The 18,260-nt window shown below is 37.6% G+C and overlaps 1 protein-coding gene across 2 annotated transcripts in view; it reads left to right on the top strand.

The window, feature by feature from the left end:
* Positions 1–18,260, top strand: part of STK39 (serine/threonine kinase 39) — a 185,665-nt gene that overhangs the window by 50,958 nt on the left and 116,447 nt on the right. For both annotated transcript variants that reach the window (XM_030580834.1, XM_030580836.1), the window contains exons 4-8: positions 533–674; positions 4,653–4,708; positions 10,965–11,074; positions 11,165–11,266; positions 14,734–14,867. In XM_030580834.1, coding sequence (XP_030436694.1) covers positions 533–674; positions 4,653–4,708; positions 10,965–11,074; positions 11,165–11,266; positions 14,734–14,867 — 544 coding nt within the window. The remainder of the gene's footprint in view (positions 1–532; positions 675–4,652; positions 4,709–10,964; positions 11,075–11,164; positions 11,267–14,733; positions 14,868–18,260) is intronic.

Here is an 18,260-nt window from a genome sequence, read left to right on the forward strand (position 1 = left end):
TACGCAGTGCTCTCCTTAGAATATTTTTCATTACTATGCACAATTTTTATTTCCAGTCCTGCAACTGGATTTCTGTAGGCATGGGATTTGGCCCACGTGGATCTGAGTTCAGAACTGGAACCTTAGATGGATACTCTTGAGGGCAGGAAACATGTTTTAGGCTGTTTTGTAAAGTGTTTGTGTAAACTTTCAATGTATTTAAATATATAACAACAATAGGGTAATAAATAAGTAAGCAGAAAGTTGAATGTTAGGTTTTTTTTAAACCAAATGATTTTTTTGAGCAATGTGTGCACTTTATTCAAACAGCTGGTAGTTGAGGGTCTTTGTGCGAGCATACAAAGATTTTTAAATTGAAGCAGAATAGCTTAATAAGAGTAAAGAAGTGTAAATATTAAAATATAGGAACTAATAGAGACCAGATTTTCTGGTATCTCAGTAATCACTGTGGTAAGACTGCTCAAACAGGTTCTTTGACTTGTTTTCCCTCCCCTTCACCTCGCTCCCATGGAAATCCGGCTTTTCAATTTAGGTTCAATGCTGGATATAATAAAGTATATCATCAACAGAGGGGAACACAAGAATGGTGTCCTTGAAGAATCTATCATAGCAACAATTCTTAAAGAAGTTTTGGAAGGCTTAGATTATCTACATAGGAATGGGCAAATTCACAGGTAGGAGCATGTGTACAGTGAATTGTATTCTTAATTTGCATTAATAGTCTTCACTATGGCTGACACTGGTCAATCCTAATAGGTTGGTTAATTGATGCTTTTTCTCCAAATACACCTCTACCTCGGTATAATGCTGTTCTTGGGAGCCAAAAAATTTTACCGCATTATAGGTGAAACCATGTTATATTGAACTAGCTTTGATCCACCGGAGTGCGCAGTGCCCCCCCGCCCCCGGAGCACTGCTTTTACTGCGTTATATCCAAATTCGTGTTATATCGGGTGGCATTATATCGAGGTAGTGCTGTATTAAAGGACTATGTTCAATAATTCTTGGTGGCAGATAGCACTGTTTAGACAGCTGGTGTACCTTGACTGGCTTATCATTGTTATCTTGTACTGTGTGTCTGTATCCAACTGTTATGTCTCCTCTTCTACATAAATTGCAAGCTCTTTGGGGTTTTGACCCTCTTTTTTGTTATGTTTGCATGGTGCATAGTGCAAAGAGGCCTGATTTGGGCTCCCTCTGACTTAGTATAAACCTACTTTGGAGGACCCATGAACACCTTTTGGACTTGTTTTAAAAAAAATAGAAATAAAAAAATTGTATCTTAGTAAATGCCCACTTTTCATCTACTTTCTCCACTGACTCCTAAGGTATAGATCACGTGTAATTTTATGTTTCTTCCATTCACTCGGGCTACTCTATATGACTGCTATAGTGATATACACCTCTACCTTGATAAAACGCAATCCAATATAATACAAATTCTGCTATAACGTGGAAAAGCACTGCGCTAGGGGGGCTGTGCACTCCGGTGGATCAAAGCAAATTCGATATAACCCAGTTTCACCTATAATGTGGTAAGATTTTTTTCTTTGGCTTCCAAGGACAGCGTTATATCGAGGTAGAGGTGTACCGGTTATTTCCATGACTTGGGGTTTTGGGTCCGAAGCACTATATCAGACATGGGCAACCTTTCAGAAGTGGTGTACCGAGTCTTCATTTATTCACTCTAATTTAAGGATTTGTGTGCCTGTAAAATATTTTAACGTTTTTAGAAGCTCTCTTTCTATAAATCTATAATATATAACTAAACTATTGTTGTATGTAAAGTAAATAAGATTTTAAAAATGTTTTTAAGAAGCTTCATTTAAAATTAAATAAAAATGCAGAGACCCCGGATGGTGGCCAGGACCCAGGCAGTGTGAGTGCTACTGAAAATCAGCTCGTGTGTCGCCTTTGGCACGCGTGCCATAGGTTGCCTACCTCTGCACTATATGTTGACCTCATAAGTACGGTTGGTTAAGACAAGGTTGGCTTTAAGGATGAGACTTTCAACAGTTTCTTTGCTTCATCCAGTAGTGTCTTTATTCTTTTTATTGTTTGCTTTCAAAAGGTGATCAATTAATACTGTAAACAAATGCCGTAAAATGGTACAGCACAGGCCCAATGCAATATTAGTTTGTTGCTCTTAAGTAGCATGTTTCATCTTTAAACTGCTTTTTACAAATAAGCCCCCTCTTGCCACATTAAGACACATTTTCCTCACCTGGAACCCATGTTTCTTGAATTCCAATCTAGACCTTCAAAAGATGTGCCACAAACCTTAATTTGTTGCCCACGCTAACAGAGGAAGAGTCATTGCAGTCTAATGCTTGCCCTGTCCTCCCGATTAGGAGGAGATTTTTCTCAGCTCTTTTTGTAATGGAGTATAAGAAGCTTGAGAACAGCTATTTGTTTGAGTCTCATTACAAAACTGAATTGAGAAATAATTCTCTTAAATCATACAGCAGCAGCATGGAAGCATTGTTTACAGTAGAATCTTTTACATTCTTCTTGCCCAAATGGGTTGTCACTGATTTTCCCTAGTAGACACTAAATTAACCAACTGAAGTTGCTGCTTCCAAAATGGCTAGAGTGTTTTTTGTTTTTCCCTTCGCCACCACTTGCTTCCCTATTAAAATATGTCAATGAGAAAAGAGTTAGTCAATGACAGCAAATGCCAATTCTTTTCAGTAGATCCTAGGAAGATGGACTACTCAGATTCTTAATTTTTTTTACTATACGGTTGTTGAAAGGAACATGTATTCTGTGCAGTTTAAACGGATACAAATCTGTCATTTAAAAAATGCCCAATCCTATGAAGACTTAGGCACATGCTTTTGTTTTTAATTTTAAGAGTATGAATAGTGCCACTAGATGCGTGAATAAACTCACTGAATTCAACGTGAAGCATGAGTAGATGTCTTTGTAGGAGTGAGTTACAGAGTTTGATCTAGTCTGACCTCCTGTATATCACAGGCCACCAGTACCAGCTACATCAGTGGTTCCCAACCTTTTCGGCTGGCAGGTGCCAGCCGAAGGACCACAGCAGTGTTGGGGCACCCGCTGAAATGCCACGGCAGCGACACCTCTCGATGACATCACTTGTCGACAGTAAGCGGCATCAGAGAGGCGTCCCCACTGTGGCATTTCGCTGGGTGCTTTCACGGGGGCCAGAACGCGGGCACCGCATTGGGGACCACTGAGCTACATTAACCCCAATAACCAAAATGAGACCAAAGTATTACAGCCCATCTAAGAACCTTTGTAAACCACCTACGCAGCACATTAATCAGGTGTAAATTTTACAATAAACTATTTAATCTCTTCCTATTAATCTTCTGTAAAATACTCTAACCAAATTTAAGAAAGCAGTTTTATTTCTTTAAATTATTGCTGCAGTTATGGCAGTTCCTCACTGCAGAATTTTTTGAAAAATTTCATTGGATTGTTAGGATGGAGACATCTACGGCCAGCCTCTGCAGTGCTGTTAAGGTGCAGCTCCCTTGAGGTCATTGGAGTTGTGTCCATTTACATCAAAGCTGAATTTGGGTCCTTAGTTTCCACTCAAAATGGCTTTGGCTTGTGTTCTTACTGGTAAGATACAATTTCCTAGCTGCAGGGGAACAATTTATCTAGGGGAGGTGGTGGATTTGCTGTCACTTGGAGTATTTAAGACTAGATTTCATTCTAAAAATATGATTTAATCCAGTTTGTGGGGGAAACTCTACGCACTGCAGGTGGGTTGGGCTGGATTCCCTCCTTAGTCTCTTTTGGCTTTGAAATCTGTGAATCTGCCTATCCCCTTCCTTCATGGGCCCTAGGGAGAATAGGATTGCCTACTTTGCCTCAAGCTCAATTATTGCAGTTCTGCATTAAGATAATGACTTGTGCTCCAGCTAGTTGCCTGCGTGAGTCAGGAAGGAATTTTTTTCCTGATGCACAACTAGCTAGATGTTTTCTGGGGTTTTTCCTGCTGTCCTCTGAAGCATCGGAGATTGGCCTCAGCTGGAGGTGGGATGAACTGGTGCTCTGAGGTTGTACAGAGCAGTCTTCTCTTAGATGAATAGCTGGTGTATCTTTCTCTCATGGTCAAGGTTAAACTGATCTCCAGAGATGGGATTGGGAAGGAATTTTCTCTCAAGTCAAATTTGCAGGAACTTTGCAGGTTTTTTGCCTTCTGCTGCAGCGTGGGCTTGCCTGCTAGCATCATCTGGGTCTCTCTCACCTAATCACTTCTCTGCCTGTGGCATGCAACAGTTTAATCTCATGAGGACTGAAATGCTTTAGTCTAAAGTCATTGGGCTCAATATGGGGGTATTTGAGTGAAATTTTATATCTCATACACTGGACGTAGACCTAAATGGGTCCTTCTGGCATTAGACTCTGAAAGAATGCATGTTCAGTTTTGCATATTTGCTTTTATGTAAGCTAACAAAATCATGTCCCTTCGTTTTCCCCCCGCACCTGCCTTTCATTTTAAATGTCAGTGGAGCATCTTTGCTACCTAGTTTAAGATCAGATAATCAACATATTTTGACTGGTTGAACCTTTTTACTAATTTTACATTTTGTTTTTATGAAGCTTTCTTTACAATAGCTATAATCACACATTAAATTTATTCAAAAAGTTAACTCTCTTCTTGTGCATTATAGGGATTTGAAAGCTGGCAATATCCTTTTGGGTGAAGATGGCTCAGTACAAATAGCAGGTAATGATGATGACTGAGGCCTAACAGTTAGTTAGTCAAGGGGAAATGGAAGTGAAGCTAAGTGATACCTTTTGAGATTTCCCCCCCTAGAAATGCTGTAGTATCTCTTGGGCTACCAACTTCATAATGTGGGGGTGTCAGCTGAAAAATGTGGTGCAATAGCCCAGTTTGAGACTACATGATCTCCAAAGCAACAATAAAGCATCTGAGCAGAATATATCTTAGTTGCCTTACAAGCCATACCAACAATGTCCAAAAACCTATTTCCTTTTTTCCCAGCATCTTGTAACTATCCACATGGGAGAATTTTTTTTACCTAGATTTAGCAATTCATGTTGATGTCCTCTACATTATGTCATGAACTGTATTTCTGTAAATTATTCTAATACATCATGGTGACTTTGAAGTCTACACTAAAATACAATGGGGATGTTTTTACAGTGACCTTGGCCTCAAGTCTCTTCTTGAAGATGTGTGGAGAGAAGTTTAAGAGAAAATGCTTCCCTTTCCACTTTTAACATCTCATTATTTCATGATGGACACTCCAATAATCTCTAAGGCCTCTTAACGATGAGGTTATAAAACACAGTAGTCATCTTAGTGGTAGTCTATCAACCAAATAAGTTGTTAATTCTCATGATTGCTAGCCACTAGGCTGCATAAGTTTAGAAGAAGCTTTGAACATACCATGGGTTGTCCACATGACTTTTTACATGGTTTTTTGTTTTTAAATAGACGTTTACAAGGACTTTGAAATAACACTGAACAGATCAGAAACTATTAGTAGATTAGATATTGAGAGCAAGTCACTAATCAGAAAAATGTTACTTTTCAGTTTGTGAGCAGAAATCTCCTTTGAACTAAATAGAAGTAACATGTGGAGGTTTGATATCCGTCCCCCCCCTCCAAAAATCTAATATTAAAATTAATGGGATATTAAATCTTCTGTGGCTTTTTCTATTAATGTTAAATTGAATTCAAAGGAAATAATAGGGCAGACTTATAGCTGTACCTGAAATCACATGGCTTCAAGTGTAGGACATCAGGCAATTGCTGAGACACTGTGACTTTTCTAAAACACTAGCTCAAGTATTTGAGATCCACTCGTTTTATAAAGGAATTACCCCAAACTCCATCCACATGATTGCATTAGATTTTTTTTTTTTTTTGAAAAAGTGATCCCAATTGATTTGTTAACTTTTGGATACTCTGATTATATCTTTGATCCTATGAAGATCAAGCAGTTCCTCTCATTAGTATTACTGTTTCTTACCAGGATTACCACATGTCTCTTTGGACAGTACATTGCTGCTTCTTGCTCTAGTTAGAATCCCTGTGATCAGTTCTGTCCCTTCCTGTCCTTGGCATTACTCTCAGTGAGTAAGTCCCTTCACTGTGCTGCAAAGTCATGCAGTACATCCAGAATTAAGGAAACTCCATGACTGTGTGGACATACGGCATGTATCCTGTGGCATGTGGTTTTATGGCACACTTTCTAGCTGGAAGGCTCTTCCACATCTTCACCTGGGGAGAATAATTGAATCTGAACTGTCTTTGCGAGTCCTTGCTGGTTTGAGCAGTTCATATAATGTGATTTGTTGTAAATCCAGCAATAAATGAAAACAGATATGCAAGATGAAAACATTTAAGAGGCTGAGAGTCATCAAGTTTGATTTTTTTTTTACAATCTATTGAAAAAAAAACTTATTCTATTTTTTTCAACTTTGTGGGTGCTCTGTATTTTCAGTTTTTATGACTTTAAAAGAAAAAAATACATTCAAGGACACAATCAAAAATTGCTTTTCATTGAACATTTTTTTATGCCTCCCTTTGTTAACAATTACACCTTGTGAGTACTGTAATTAAAGAATTTGTTTCTGACCACAGTATTGGTGGCTTTGCGTAACAAAATTCAGTTCAAAATGAGAAATATACCAAGACAAAATGGTTTATTGTTAAATTTTGTAAAGAATAATATTTGATAGTGCAATTGCCCTTCAATAGTTTTGCTTTTTGCAAAGTGCTGACAAATATATTGACATTCGTTTGTGTATGACAAATAAGAAACAGAATCTATGTGGACTTAATAGTGTGTTTAAATATTTAAGTAGACTCAGTCCACTAGAATCTTCAAAGAAATTGAAGTGCGGAAAGAGATGTCTAGCCACAGACCCTGGGGTAGCGGAACAGAGTTGGCTAGAGGGAATGTAGCAAACCTTTTGTTGTGTGGTTTGGAATTTAAAAAAAAAAAGACCCAAACTTTTTTTTTTTCCTCTTTCACTTCTCCTTTGTAGTGAATAGAAAGATTTTCAGCCTACTTTTAACTAAATGGTTTTAAAATCATTACTGGCCCACAGTCCTGTAGCCTATTAAATACCAATAAGATTGTAACATCTAGTACCTTGTGCAAGAGATAATTGGTACTTCATCAATGTTTCAGCCTTCTAAGCTTGACTTGCCTAGAGAATATAAAAAAGCCATGAACTAAGTGAAGGAACAGAAAACCAAGTCGAGATAAGGAGCACACAGTAATGAACAATCCTCTCTTGTTATCCCAATTGGAGACTGAGGGGGAACTGAAAGAAGGTATGGGCTATTTGGTAAAGTTTTAACTTTACTCAGCATAAGTGACAGTTCTGTTGTTCTCTTAGAGCATGCAGCTTTAGTAATCTAGGGAGAAGGTCTTTCATTTCCATTTCATATGTAGCTGTGGGTGCAAAACCCTTACATTTCACCAGGCAGCTCCTCCACTGTTCATTGATGTGGCGTGAATGACCACAGAACAGATCGTGTTTAACCAGATCTTTTTTCAGATGCTTTTGAGGCTGCCGCTTTTCAAAAATTTTCAAAACAAAGGTACTTTTAGGCCCTGTTTAATATTAATCTTAGTTCTAAGCCTGGGAAAGTAGCTGGGTCATGCAGAGTGTTGTGAAGGTTTCCATCTTTATTAAAAAGAAAAGGGTTAAAACTTGCCACCTAATTTTGATTTTAGAGGAGACTTCAATCAAAACAGCATAGTTTAGAGCTCTGAGTACAGCAGATACCATGACCCCTACATTCACCAGCATTTTACTACAGAGTAACCTCCTCTCAATCCAGTGAAAAATTGGGATATTGGATACCACAGTGTAGTAAAAGTTGGCAAGTACTGATTTAGTACCGATGACTCCCTCCCATCATCTACTATATAATAGAAATGTCTAACAAATCTTTTTTTATTTGCATGAAGGAGTATAAAGTAGAGTATAAAATAGGTTTGCCTCTTGCTTTCTAACCTTAATCAGAAGGTTATGTTCTTCTAAAGGAACATAGTACACAAAAACCTGTCTTTCTTACCAATCCATCTCAGTCCTGACCTCTGTCACTCCTGCTATCCTAGTCCTGAAACTCTCATGACTTAAGGCTGGCAAATTGTGCCATATAGGCAACTGTTTATGAAACATTAGATTGAGATGGCTGAACTATTTTCCTGTGTGACACAGATCATGTTTAATCTATTTTTTTTCCAGAATAAACATTTCAAAAGCTCCCAAGAATGTCTCTCTCTCCAAAGTGACTTGGGCACATGAGCTTAATGCCTGTTGACTTTCTCCCTGCACTGTACTCAGTGAGACTTGGGGTCATCCATGCATATGCTGCTTTTGAAAATGGACTCCTCCTAAGTCACTTAAATACTTCGGAAAACCTTGCCACTAATGTATTAACTCACTGTATGTGTGAGGCTGTCCCAGTCTCGTCATTCTTTCCACTTGCAAGGCTCTTAAGAAGCTTCATAAACACCAATAGTTAACTTCTCTTCCTTGGCAGCTGCATGTACATTGCTACTGTCTCTTACCACGAATGTGTAACAGTTTGCTATCTAACTTCTTCAGTTTTGCCCACTTCCCTTTTCCCATTTGGCTAAGCGGCCTAACAATATAGGAAAATGTCAATGCTAAAGGCACGTTTTTGGGTTAGGACATGGAAAGTTAAACCTCTCTGAACCTTTGAGTAAACAAACGGTATCTTTTGAAGGATCTATTACTGAGATACAAAGCTACTCAGTGAAGGAACGCTTTTTGTTATGACTTCTGTTCTTCTTGTTTCTCATCTATATATGACTTGTCAAACACTGCAGTCTCCTGCTAGTTTAATATACATTTGAAAGTCATTGATATCAGTGAAGTCATTAAAATACAGAAAATACACTTATCTATTGGGCAGTATTTGGGTGATTATTATGAAGCTTTTGATTCTGGGTATTGTCTCTTGCCTTTGCCATTTGTAGAACATTGCAAAATATAAAATATGTATTAATAATGAGGCAGTAAATACAAATAGATTCATATAAATAAAATATATTTTTTTAAAAAGGTGGTACACAGGCTTGAAGATAAAAACAAATGTGGCCTGAAAAACAAAACTAAAATTCTCTCTCATCTGGATAACTCACTTCCTGAAAAATTAACGAATAAACCTAGAACTGAAATGTAGATAACATCGTTCTTCATATTTCAGTACTCAGTACAGAATTGCCTGGTTAGACAGAAGGACTGTGTTCAGGAGACACTACCTATTACAGAATATTGACAGGTCCCAAAGCAGCAACTCCTAACCTACAATGTTTTATATAAAACAAAAGTGCTTCATGCAGCAGGCCCAGATTCTCAAGGATCTTCGTTTAATCCTTACCAAACAAGTTGCAGGTCAGATCCCTGAAAACATATTTAGATGGCAAACTTAAATGCATTGTTTTTTCTGTGTGTAGAGATATAGGAGGGAACCAAAAAAGACAATCTACTTGTAAACTACTTACTGGCGGGACACTTGATAATAGCTTTGTGGAGAGTAATGACAAAGTATCAATGACCAAACTCTAATTCCATTTTAAACCAAAGGTAAAATCCTAAATGCCGATCCCCATCAAGGTCAGTGGGGAAATGAATGTGAGTGGTTCCAGGTTTGGTTCTGTAATGTCTCAAAGACCTACTTTAGTTATGCTGTTGTGAAAGCACAAAAATGCACAGCCATGTGCTGAGAAGACTGGGCTCAAGTGTGAGTAAACTCTTAAATTAAGGAGTGCATGCAAGTCCTATGAATCAATTTTAAAAAAGTAATTGTTAGGACAAGTTAAGAATTGCTTGCTTAAAAAAGGGAATGCATAAGAGGCTGTGTTCTTAGCAGCAACAAGCCCTTTAATGTTCTCTGTTCAAAAATAGTGTCTAATTGCAGGGTATATTAAGATACAGAACTCTGCAGTCCAGCATGAGAGCATCAAATGTTGCACTGATTTCACAAACTGTACAGATAATAGAAAAATCCCAAATACTTGTAGGGAAAAAGACTGAACAATACAGCAGAAACAATCATGTCTATGTTCTGTTGTTGGCTTCTGACCAAGAATATAGCTTTTTATTGTCCATGTTGCCTACTTCATTCATGATTTTAATTGTCTTCTTTGCTGTGGTCTCCAGACGTCTTTGCAGATGAGTTCCCCCCTACCCCCCCCCTTTTTTTTTTTACTTTATTAAAAATGAACAAGACCAGGAAGAAATGATAAATCAACAAGCCCAGAAAAAGTAAGGAACCTTAGAAGTAGGGTACAATGATCAAAAAATACAAATTTGAAAACTTGGTGGCTCAATTCCCTTTGAAGGCAAAGGGAATGTAATCTAATACTCTCCATATATGCCAAAATTACTGGGGCAGCTGAAGATACTGCAGTCCTTTTAAGATAAGAACAGCCATACTGGGTTAGACCAATGGTCCATCTAGCCCAGTATCCTTTCTTCTGATAGTGGACAGTGCCAGATGCTTCAGAGGGAATGAACAGAATGGGCAATTTTGAGTGATCTCAAAATGTTGTCCAATCCCATCTATTGGCAGTTTGGAGGTTTAGGGACACCCACTGATGGACTTATCCTGTTCTTTTTTTGAACTCAGTTATACTTCTGGCCTTCACAACATTGCATGGCAATAAATTCCCTATGTTGACGGTGTGTTGTATGTTTGTTTTTTTTAACCTGATGTCTATTAAGATGACCTTAACAGAAGAATGTGAACTGAGGAAGATAAGGCTGTTGTTCTGTGTGTCTAACATTTTTGTGTAGTTTTGCCATATGTGAAAAGAGAACTCTTCAGCTTAGTTTAGTTATACAAAAGATTTTATAATTGGACTCCTATTTGAAAATATACATATTTTTTCTGTTTTAGTTTTGGTATGGAGGGGGAAAAGGGTGAACTTTTAATTTAATTTTTTTTTAAATATGTGTTCCAGATTTTGGTGTTAGTGCATTCTTAGCGACAGGAGGTGATGTTACCCGTAACAAAGTAAGAAAAACCTTTGTTGGTACCCCATGCTGGATGGCACCTGAAGTCATGGAACAGGTATCTTTATGACTAATTAAATGCACTTGTATCTTATGATGTTACATTTTAAAACACCACACTAAAACTTCTCTTTTTGCCCTGCAATAGGTGAGAGGTTATGATTTCAAGGCCGATATGTGGAGTTTTGGAATAACTGCCATTGAATTAGCAACAGGAGCTGCACCTTACCACAAATATCCTCCTATGAAAGTAATTACCCTTGGAAATTATGTATAATTTAATGTTGCATAAGTGACATTCAGGTCTTTACATTAAAAGAGAAATGCTAGAAATTTCCTCAATCACTTGGGATTGCTCTACTTTTAGCTTATTAATAAACAGTCTTGTGTAGATTAAATGGGAGAGACAAGATTGTCCAGACCATAGAACTGGAAGATGGGATCCCTGTATTGTTCCTTGCCCTGGTTCTGCTTGACTGTCATGTGCAGTTATCTGGAAAGTGGCTTTGTCATTGTAGAGCTCCATGTGGTAGTGCCTCTCTGACTTCAGATCAGATTTTATTCAGATCACAAGTAATATATTTTTCTCTACAACTTCCACCCTTTGGGCACACCTGGTATGTAATGGTCAAACTGCATTTTTTTGCTTGCACATTCTCACCAGTAACAAAGATTCTCCAACCAGAAGTTAGCTAACAGTTCTGTTGAGGTGTGACCGGAAGAGGATTCACATTGCTTTTACCGTAGCAGTAAAAAGTAGTTTAATCTTGGAAGCATGTTGATGCTAAAGTAATTGGTGTGTTCAGAGTCACAGCCTCGAGTGTGCATCTGATGGAAGTAGAATGGTGCCATTTTTTAGTCACTTTTCTGATCATACTTTGTCAATTGTAAAATTAGGAAGATGGGAGGAGAGGGGGGCTTTGTAAGATTCAGGGCATGTAAAGCACTCTGAAGTCATCAAATGAATGACGGTATGGAATTGCAACCTCATTATTCTCAGAAATGGCAGAAAGCTGCAATAACTGACATTATTTTTGGCAAATGTAAGATTTTATGTGCTGAGCAAAGAGTTCACTAAAAATAATCTTAAATTGAGGACTGCTCTGACACACATTCTCCACTACCTTTCATTCATAGAATCATAGGACTGGAAGTGACCTCAAGAGGTCATTTAGTCCAGTCCCCTGCACTCATGGCAGGACTAAGTATTATCTAGACCATCCCTGACAGGTGTTTGTTTTAACCTTCTCTTAGAAATTTCTAATAACAGATTCCACAACCTCCCTGGGCAATTTATTCCAGTGCTTAACCGCCCTGACAGTTAGGAAGTTTTTCTTAGTGTCCAACTTAAATTACCCTTGCTGCAACTTAAGCCCATTGCTTCTTGTCCTACTCTCAGATGTTGATGATAATTTTTCTCCCTCCTCCTTAGAACAACCTTTTATGTACTTGAAAACTGTTATCATGTCCCCTCTCAGTTGTCTCTTCTCCAGACTAAACAAACTCAGTGTTTTCAATCTTACCTCATTGGTCATGTTTTCTAGACCATTAATAATTTTTGTTGCTCTTCTCTGCACTTTCACCAATTTGTCCACATCTTTCCTGAAATGTGATGCTGAGAACTGGACACAATACTCCAGTTGAGGCCCAATCAGCACAGAGTAGACTGGAAGAATTACTTCTTGTATCTTGTTTACAACACTCCTCATAATACTTCCCAGGATGATGTTTTCTTTTATTGCAACAGTGTTATACTGTTGACTCATATTTAGCTTGTGATCCACTATGACCCTCAGATCCCTTTCTGTAGTACTCCTTCTTGGGCAGTCATTTCCCATTTTGTTTCCCTTTCCCCATTTTATTAAATAGCATCACTATCCCTGAGGTTTACATCAAAAGATTAAGAAGTCTTGAAGTTAGCTTGATCTTTGCTTTTCTGGGAAACATTCTAGGGTGAATTTTAGTAGGGAACATTTTAAAAAGGAACATTTCTCAGATGAAAACTGAGGTAGTTACTGCTGTTTCATATTCTGCTTTATAATTGCTAAATTACTTTTTAAATTCTTAAATGTTAATGTTCTGAACTTAGAGAAACTTTTTCATTTCATTTGTTTTTAATATGCTTAAATTACAGCAACTGGTGAACATAGCAGTATTCCTACACAACCCTCTCAGATTGAAACATTTCTATCCAAAGTGTTACAAGAGTTAGAGTACCATGGCATTTCAAAAGAGGAGTGTGGTGGTTTTCCCCCTCTTTTCTTTTTTGCCCCCCCCCCTTTTTTTGAACTCTGTAAATACTAGTTGATTGCTTGTAGCAACTTCACTATTATGACTCTTTTCTCTCATTTTACCAGAATTAAGCTGACTAATCCTGATGTGAAGGCCTAGCAGAAACCTTTTTCAGTATTTTACAGTACAGCTGTGGTTTTTGGTTCATTTTTTTCCCCTTATCTCCTTGATGAGTAGTAAATTGTCTTTTATTCTCTTGTTAAATATACTTGTCATTGGTCTAAGAGGATTGTGTGAGAATGCTTACATGTGGCTGTATATGTTAGTGCAGATTTATGTATTTATGAGGCTTGTGTTAAGAGTCTGATTTTTTTTTTTAGCTAAACAGTTTTCATTTTAGTGAAACTGTCTCATTCAAGTGCTAATACAACATAAAAGTCCATTACAGTATGTGAAGAACTCATTAGCTGAGCCTGACCTTTGTTACCTTTTGTATTAAATTTCTGTTCAAGTAGTCCCTATTTTGATGATTGTAATGCACTTCTCTCTGATAATGAACTTTTCTATTCACTTGTTTCTGCTAATTCCAGGTAGCTTTCTTGGTTTAATGTTTTGTTAACTCCCCTCTTTTTCCCCACTCATCTCTCTGCCTGTTACTTGATCAAGGTCTTCATTATCCTTTCCTGGAGTTAAAACAAGCTGATCCAAGTTGCATGGCCTCATCCTTCAAAGATAAATTGCTTCCTCTTTTCCCTCACCCCCTTTTCTATCCCATGCTTTTCCTGTGTGCATAGCTCCAACAACAAACTTCCTGTGTAAGTATTTTAGCACTGGTCAGTTGCAGAATAATATAGAAACAATTCTCTCTGCCTTCCGTAACTTTTACAAGGTGCCCAGATGCAACTTATCTGGGAGAAAGGCCATCCTAGGGGTACTTCCAGACCTTTGCTATCTATATGTCCTCCATGGTCAGATGTGTGGCATTGTAAGTGATTTGCCACAGGCTTGGTTACAGGTAGGGGGAGAACTGGTTTGAGTATTGCCTGTCAGCCTTTACAAAACACTGTGCAAAAACCTATGCCATCCCAGACTTGCCACTCAACCTTTTTTCATTCTTTTTAGAATGGCTTTCCTGTTTCTTTTGGAATCTTATGATAGACTGGAGCTATATGGTCTTCAGGACTGTTAAATTATTTCTGAAGACCACCAACTCAAAACTAAGAAGTGGGTTTCATAGTATGTCTGTTTGAACATCACACAGTATCAGAAATAGATGGAGAAAAGTGAAGGTCTGATAGATGAATAAAGCCCATAAATGTGAGAGTAATGTGTAATTTATTACCTTGGTAAGCACTGTGATATACCTCAAGGTGTTTTAAACATGAATGTTCTATGTTTTGTGGAATATTTGTATCCTATTTCATCTATTATGATGTTGTAATTTCATAGAGACACTTATCATGTCACCTTTTGGTTTTACTATAGGTGTTAATGCTGACATTGCAAAATGACCCTCCCACTTTAGAGACAGGTATAGAGGACAAAGAAATGATGAAAAAGTATGGCAAATCCTTTAGAAAACTGATTTCACTATGTCTTCAAAAAGACCCTTCCAAAAGGTATGGCTTTTTTGTTGTATAAAATGGAATTAGTCCAAAGTTCAGTGAAGACTACTTTACTTAACTTTAAATATCCTTGATAGGATTTTTTCTTAAATATTGATTTGGAAAATCCTTGACTTTCCTAAATATTAGGTCTTTGGTTTGGGGAGAAGGAGTTGGCTGTTAAGCAACTTGTTGAAACTTGATAATTTAATTAACTTCATGTATTAGTATCCAAATATTCTAATTCTATTGCACAAAACACTTCTTGAACATTTTGAAAAACCATGGTCCCTACCCTGAAGAGCTAACAGTCTTTAATTTGAAACAAACAAACAAACAAACAAAAAACCCTCGCTACTTCTTGCAAGCTCATGTTAAAGATTATGACCATGCTGATCAAGCTGAGCTTTTACTGTCTGAACATACTGACTGCTTGAGCCTAAATCAGAAAATGCTGTTGGCCTTCTTTTTTTCCTGAGATGAGCTTATTTCTAACTCTACATTGTCACTTGTGCTGTGTAACAATACTATCTTGAGAGGGTTAAGGTGTTTTTTTTTTATGTTGGAGATAAATAGTGTAAACAACTGAATGGCTCTGAGCTAACTTGAAAATTAGATATTCCCTCTTTCTTCTGTTTTATTCTGAATCATACATTTCTGCTCTAGTTTTGTGACTGAAATACTCCAGATAATTACACTTTGTTCCAAAACTGTTGGTAAAGTCCCACGATGATGTCTCCAATTATCCTTTTAATAGTTATTTCTATGTAAACCCGTTTTGTATGCTTCTCTTGCTTGGACTCTGTGGGAGGCACATTCTGTAATTAACTTGTTTTCTTAGTGTATTTAATAAATCACTTATCTGTTTTAGAACTTACAGTGCTAGTGGTGCAAAACAATTCTCCTTGTCTGAGTCACCTTACTCACTGCTTTCTTATCTTATTTTCATGGTGTAATTTGAGTTTTTAGTGGTGTTACAATAGTGTAAAATTAGAGTAATATAGTTGTGAGTCAGACTTAGCCTGCTGTAAATCAGGATAAATATGGTCAGAATAATAAGGCTTAGGAACTGAGAGCAGAGATAATAGACAGATCAAGAGTAATTAAGAAATAATAAGTGCAAACGAGTCTTTTTTTTTTTTTTTTTTTTTTTTTAATTTCCCAGAACCCCTCAGAATTCATCCTCTTGGCTCAGGGGATCATTTGTGTAGTATCTTGAGATTCCCCAGACCTTTGTAGTCTGTCTCATTAACTTTTAAGTCCCCAGAGTCTGGTTATGCTTTAAGCATAGTCCTACAACTCACAGACTGCTTAAATACATTTTAGTGTTTTCTTTAGATTAAAACATGTTCTGGAAAAAACAATTTCTTTTATTATGGTTACAAATTATTGTAGAAATGGCCAAATCTTTTTGGGGCACGATTAAACTGGTGCAAAAATATGAAGTTAGGGGAAGTTAGCAGTTGCAGTAGTTTTCCCTGTCTGTCTCTATGTGGTAGTATCTGCTGCACACACTTGATTCCTCGCGGTGCAGTTCCCAGGGTTAGCTGTTCTGCATTAAGTATACCAGTGTGTTACCATCAGGGTATTAACATTCCTGGTGACTTTCTGCTTTTTTAGTGTAAAACTAAACTACAGTGCTAGTGTCCACGCCTGGCTTCCTGCTGTTAGATCTCACTACAACAGATCTTTCAGTTTTTTCTTTTAAAACTTCCATTAGTTTGCCCATTTTGAAAAGGAAGCTTCTAGGTTTGTCACCTATTCACATATCCAAGTGCTGTGGATATACTGGATGTGAAAAATGTTCTATAAAACTTTGTTGTCTATCTCTAAATTGGATAGTATTCTCCTTGATGGCAGGAGCTGTCTCTCTCTCTCTCTCTCTCTCTCTCCACCATGTGTGGAGCATGTGAACTGGGCTTACTTAAATAATATCTTTCTTCCTGATCTCTTCTTCCTTTTCTCTCCAAAACCTTATACCACATCAAATAAGAATGGCAAATTAACAAGCTAAGCAAGCTTTTAATCAACATAGAATTTGCAACTTCTTTTGGACACTCCATCTACATTGGGTTATAATCACATCTTTTTTTAAACCCGTGTATCTTCTGTGTGGAGAAAAGCCCTTGTGACCTCCTTCCTAAATTACTGTAGGTTCTTCTTACATTTTAACCACTCATAGACAAATGCAGTGAGGCATTAATTGGTCTTTGTTTTGATTTCCATTCAGTCCTCTTTATCCTCTGCAGTAGGGATGATAGAACTTATTTTTCTGTTGAAAGTCCACCCTTCCATTGAAAATTAAACATTAATTTGTGAAAAAGTGTCGTTTTGTGCAAAGTTAGAATTTTTCTTTCCTTCCCTCCATTGGAAAAAACTGAATGCCCAAAGACCAAAATACTCTGATTCAGATATGCCACCACGGTGCTCATGGAGTTTGTGGTTTGGTTTCCTCATAATGCCCAGTCCATTCTGTGGGCCATGCTTCCCAGCTAGAATACATCTCCTATAATGCACCCTGGCCAGGGATTCCCATCATGTACCACCTCCCCTCACCAAGAAAGGGACAGTGGTGCATCATGGGAAACTGAGCCCAATCTATAATGAAGAAAAGGAACATCAGATACTTGAAATACATTCCCCTGGGAAACCACAGCAGCATTTTCAAATCAGTTGTTGTGGGTTGTTTTTTTTTTGTTTTTGTCTTTTTTGGAGGGGGGAGTTGTTTGTTTCAACAAAAATTAAAAAACAAATATTTCATGTCTTTCGGTTGAAATTTTCTATGGAGGGTGGAGAGCCCAATTTCTGACCAGCTCTGCTTGACAGTCAGACAAATATATTCATAGGTCCTCTGCTGTACTTCTAGGCAAAAGTGGGCGAATGTTGCTCCTCCTCATTCAGAAATATAGCGCATCATTAGGGTAAACATAACCTTGCAACCAGATTGTTGTTGACTTCAACTGCTGCAAACTTCAAAAGTATAAATTCAGGGGGGTCTGGGAGGAAGAGCGCCAAACAGATAACAGGTCTTCATATCACTGAAATAAATGGCAATTGGCACTTACGTCACTATTGGGAAAATTTTAAATTATCCTTTCGTCTGTATAAGCTGATTGTTCTTGAGCAGGCGTAGTCAATAAGTGGACCACGGGCCAAATCTGGGCCACCAGACACTCTTTTGAACAGACTCCAAAACTTTTTATTTATTATCGCTGTTGTTTTTTTATTATTTTCTCTCGAGTCTGGACCTTGACAAGAAATTTGGACCTTGACAAAAAATAATTGACTACCCCTGTGTCTGGAGCATTGTTTAGGCACACGGGCAGGGTCATCTAGGGAAGCATGCATTGTCTTTTTAATGGATAAATGGAGGTTGTAGGTCTTGGCTTTTTAATTCACAAACACTGG

Source organism: Gopherus evgoodei, chromosome 11 (assembly GCF_007399415.2).
Source record: "Gopherus evgoodei ecotype Sinaloan lineage chromosome 11, rGopEvg1_v1.p, whole genome shotgun sequence".
Classification (NCBI taxonomy): domain Eukaryota; kingdom Metazoa; phylum Chordata; order Testudines; family Testudinidae; genus Gopherus; species Gopherus evgoodei.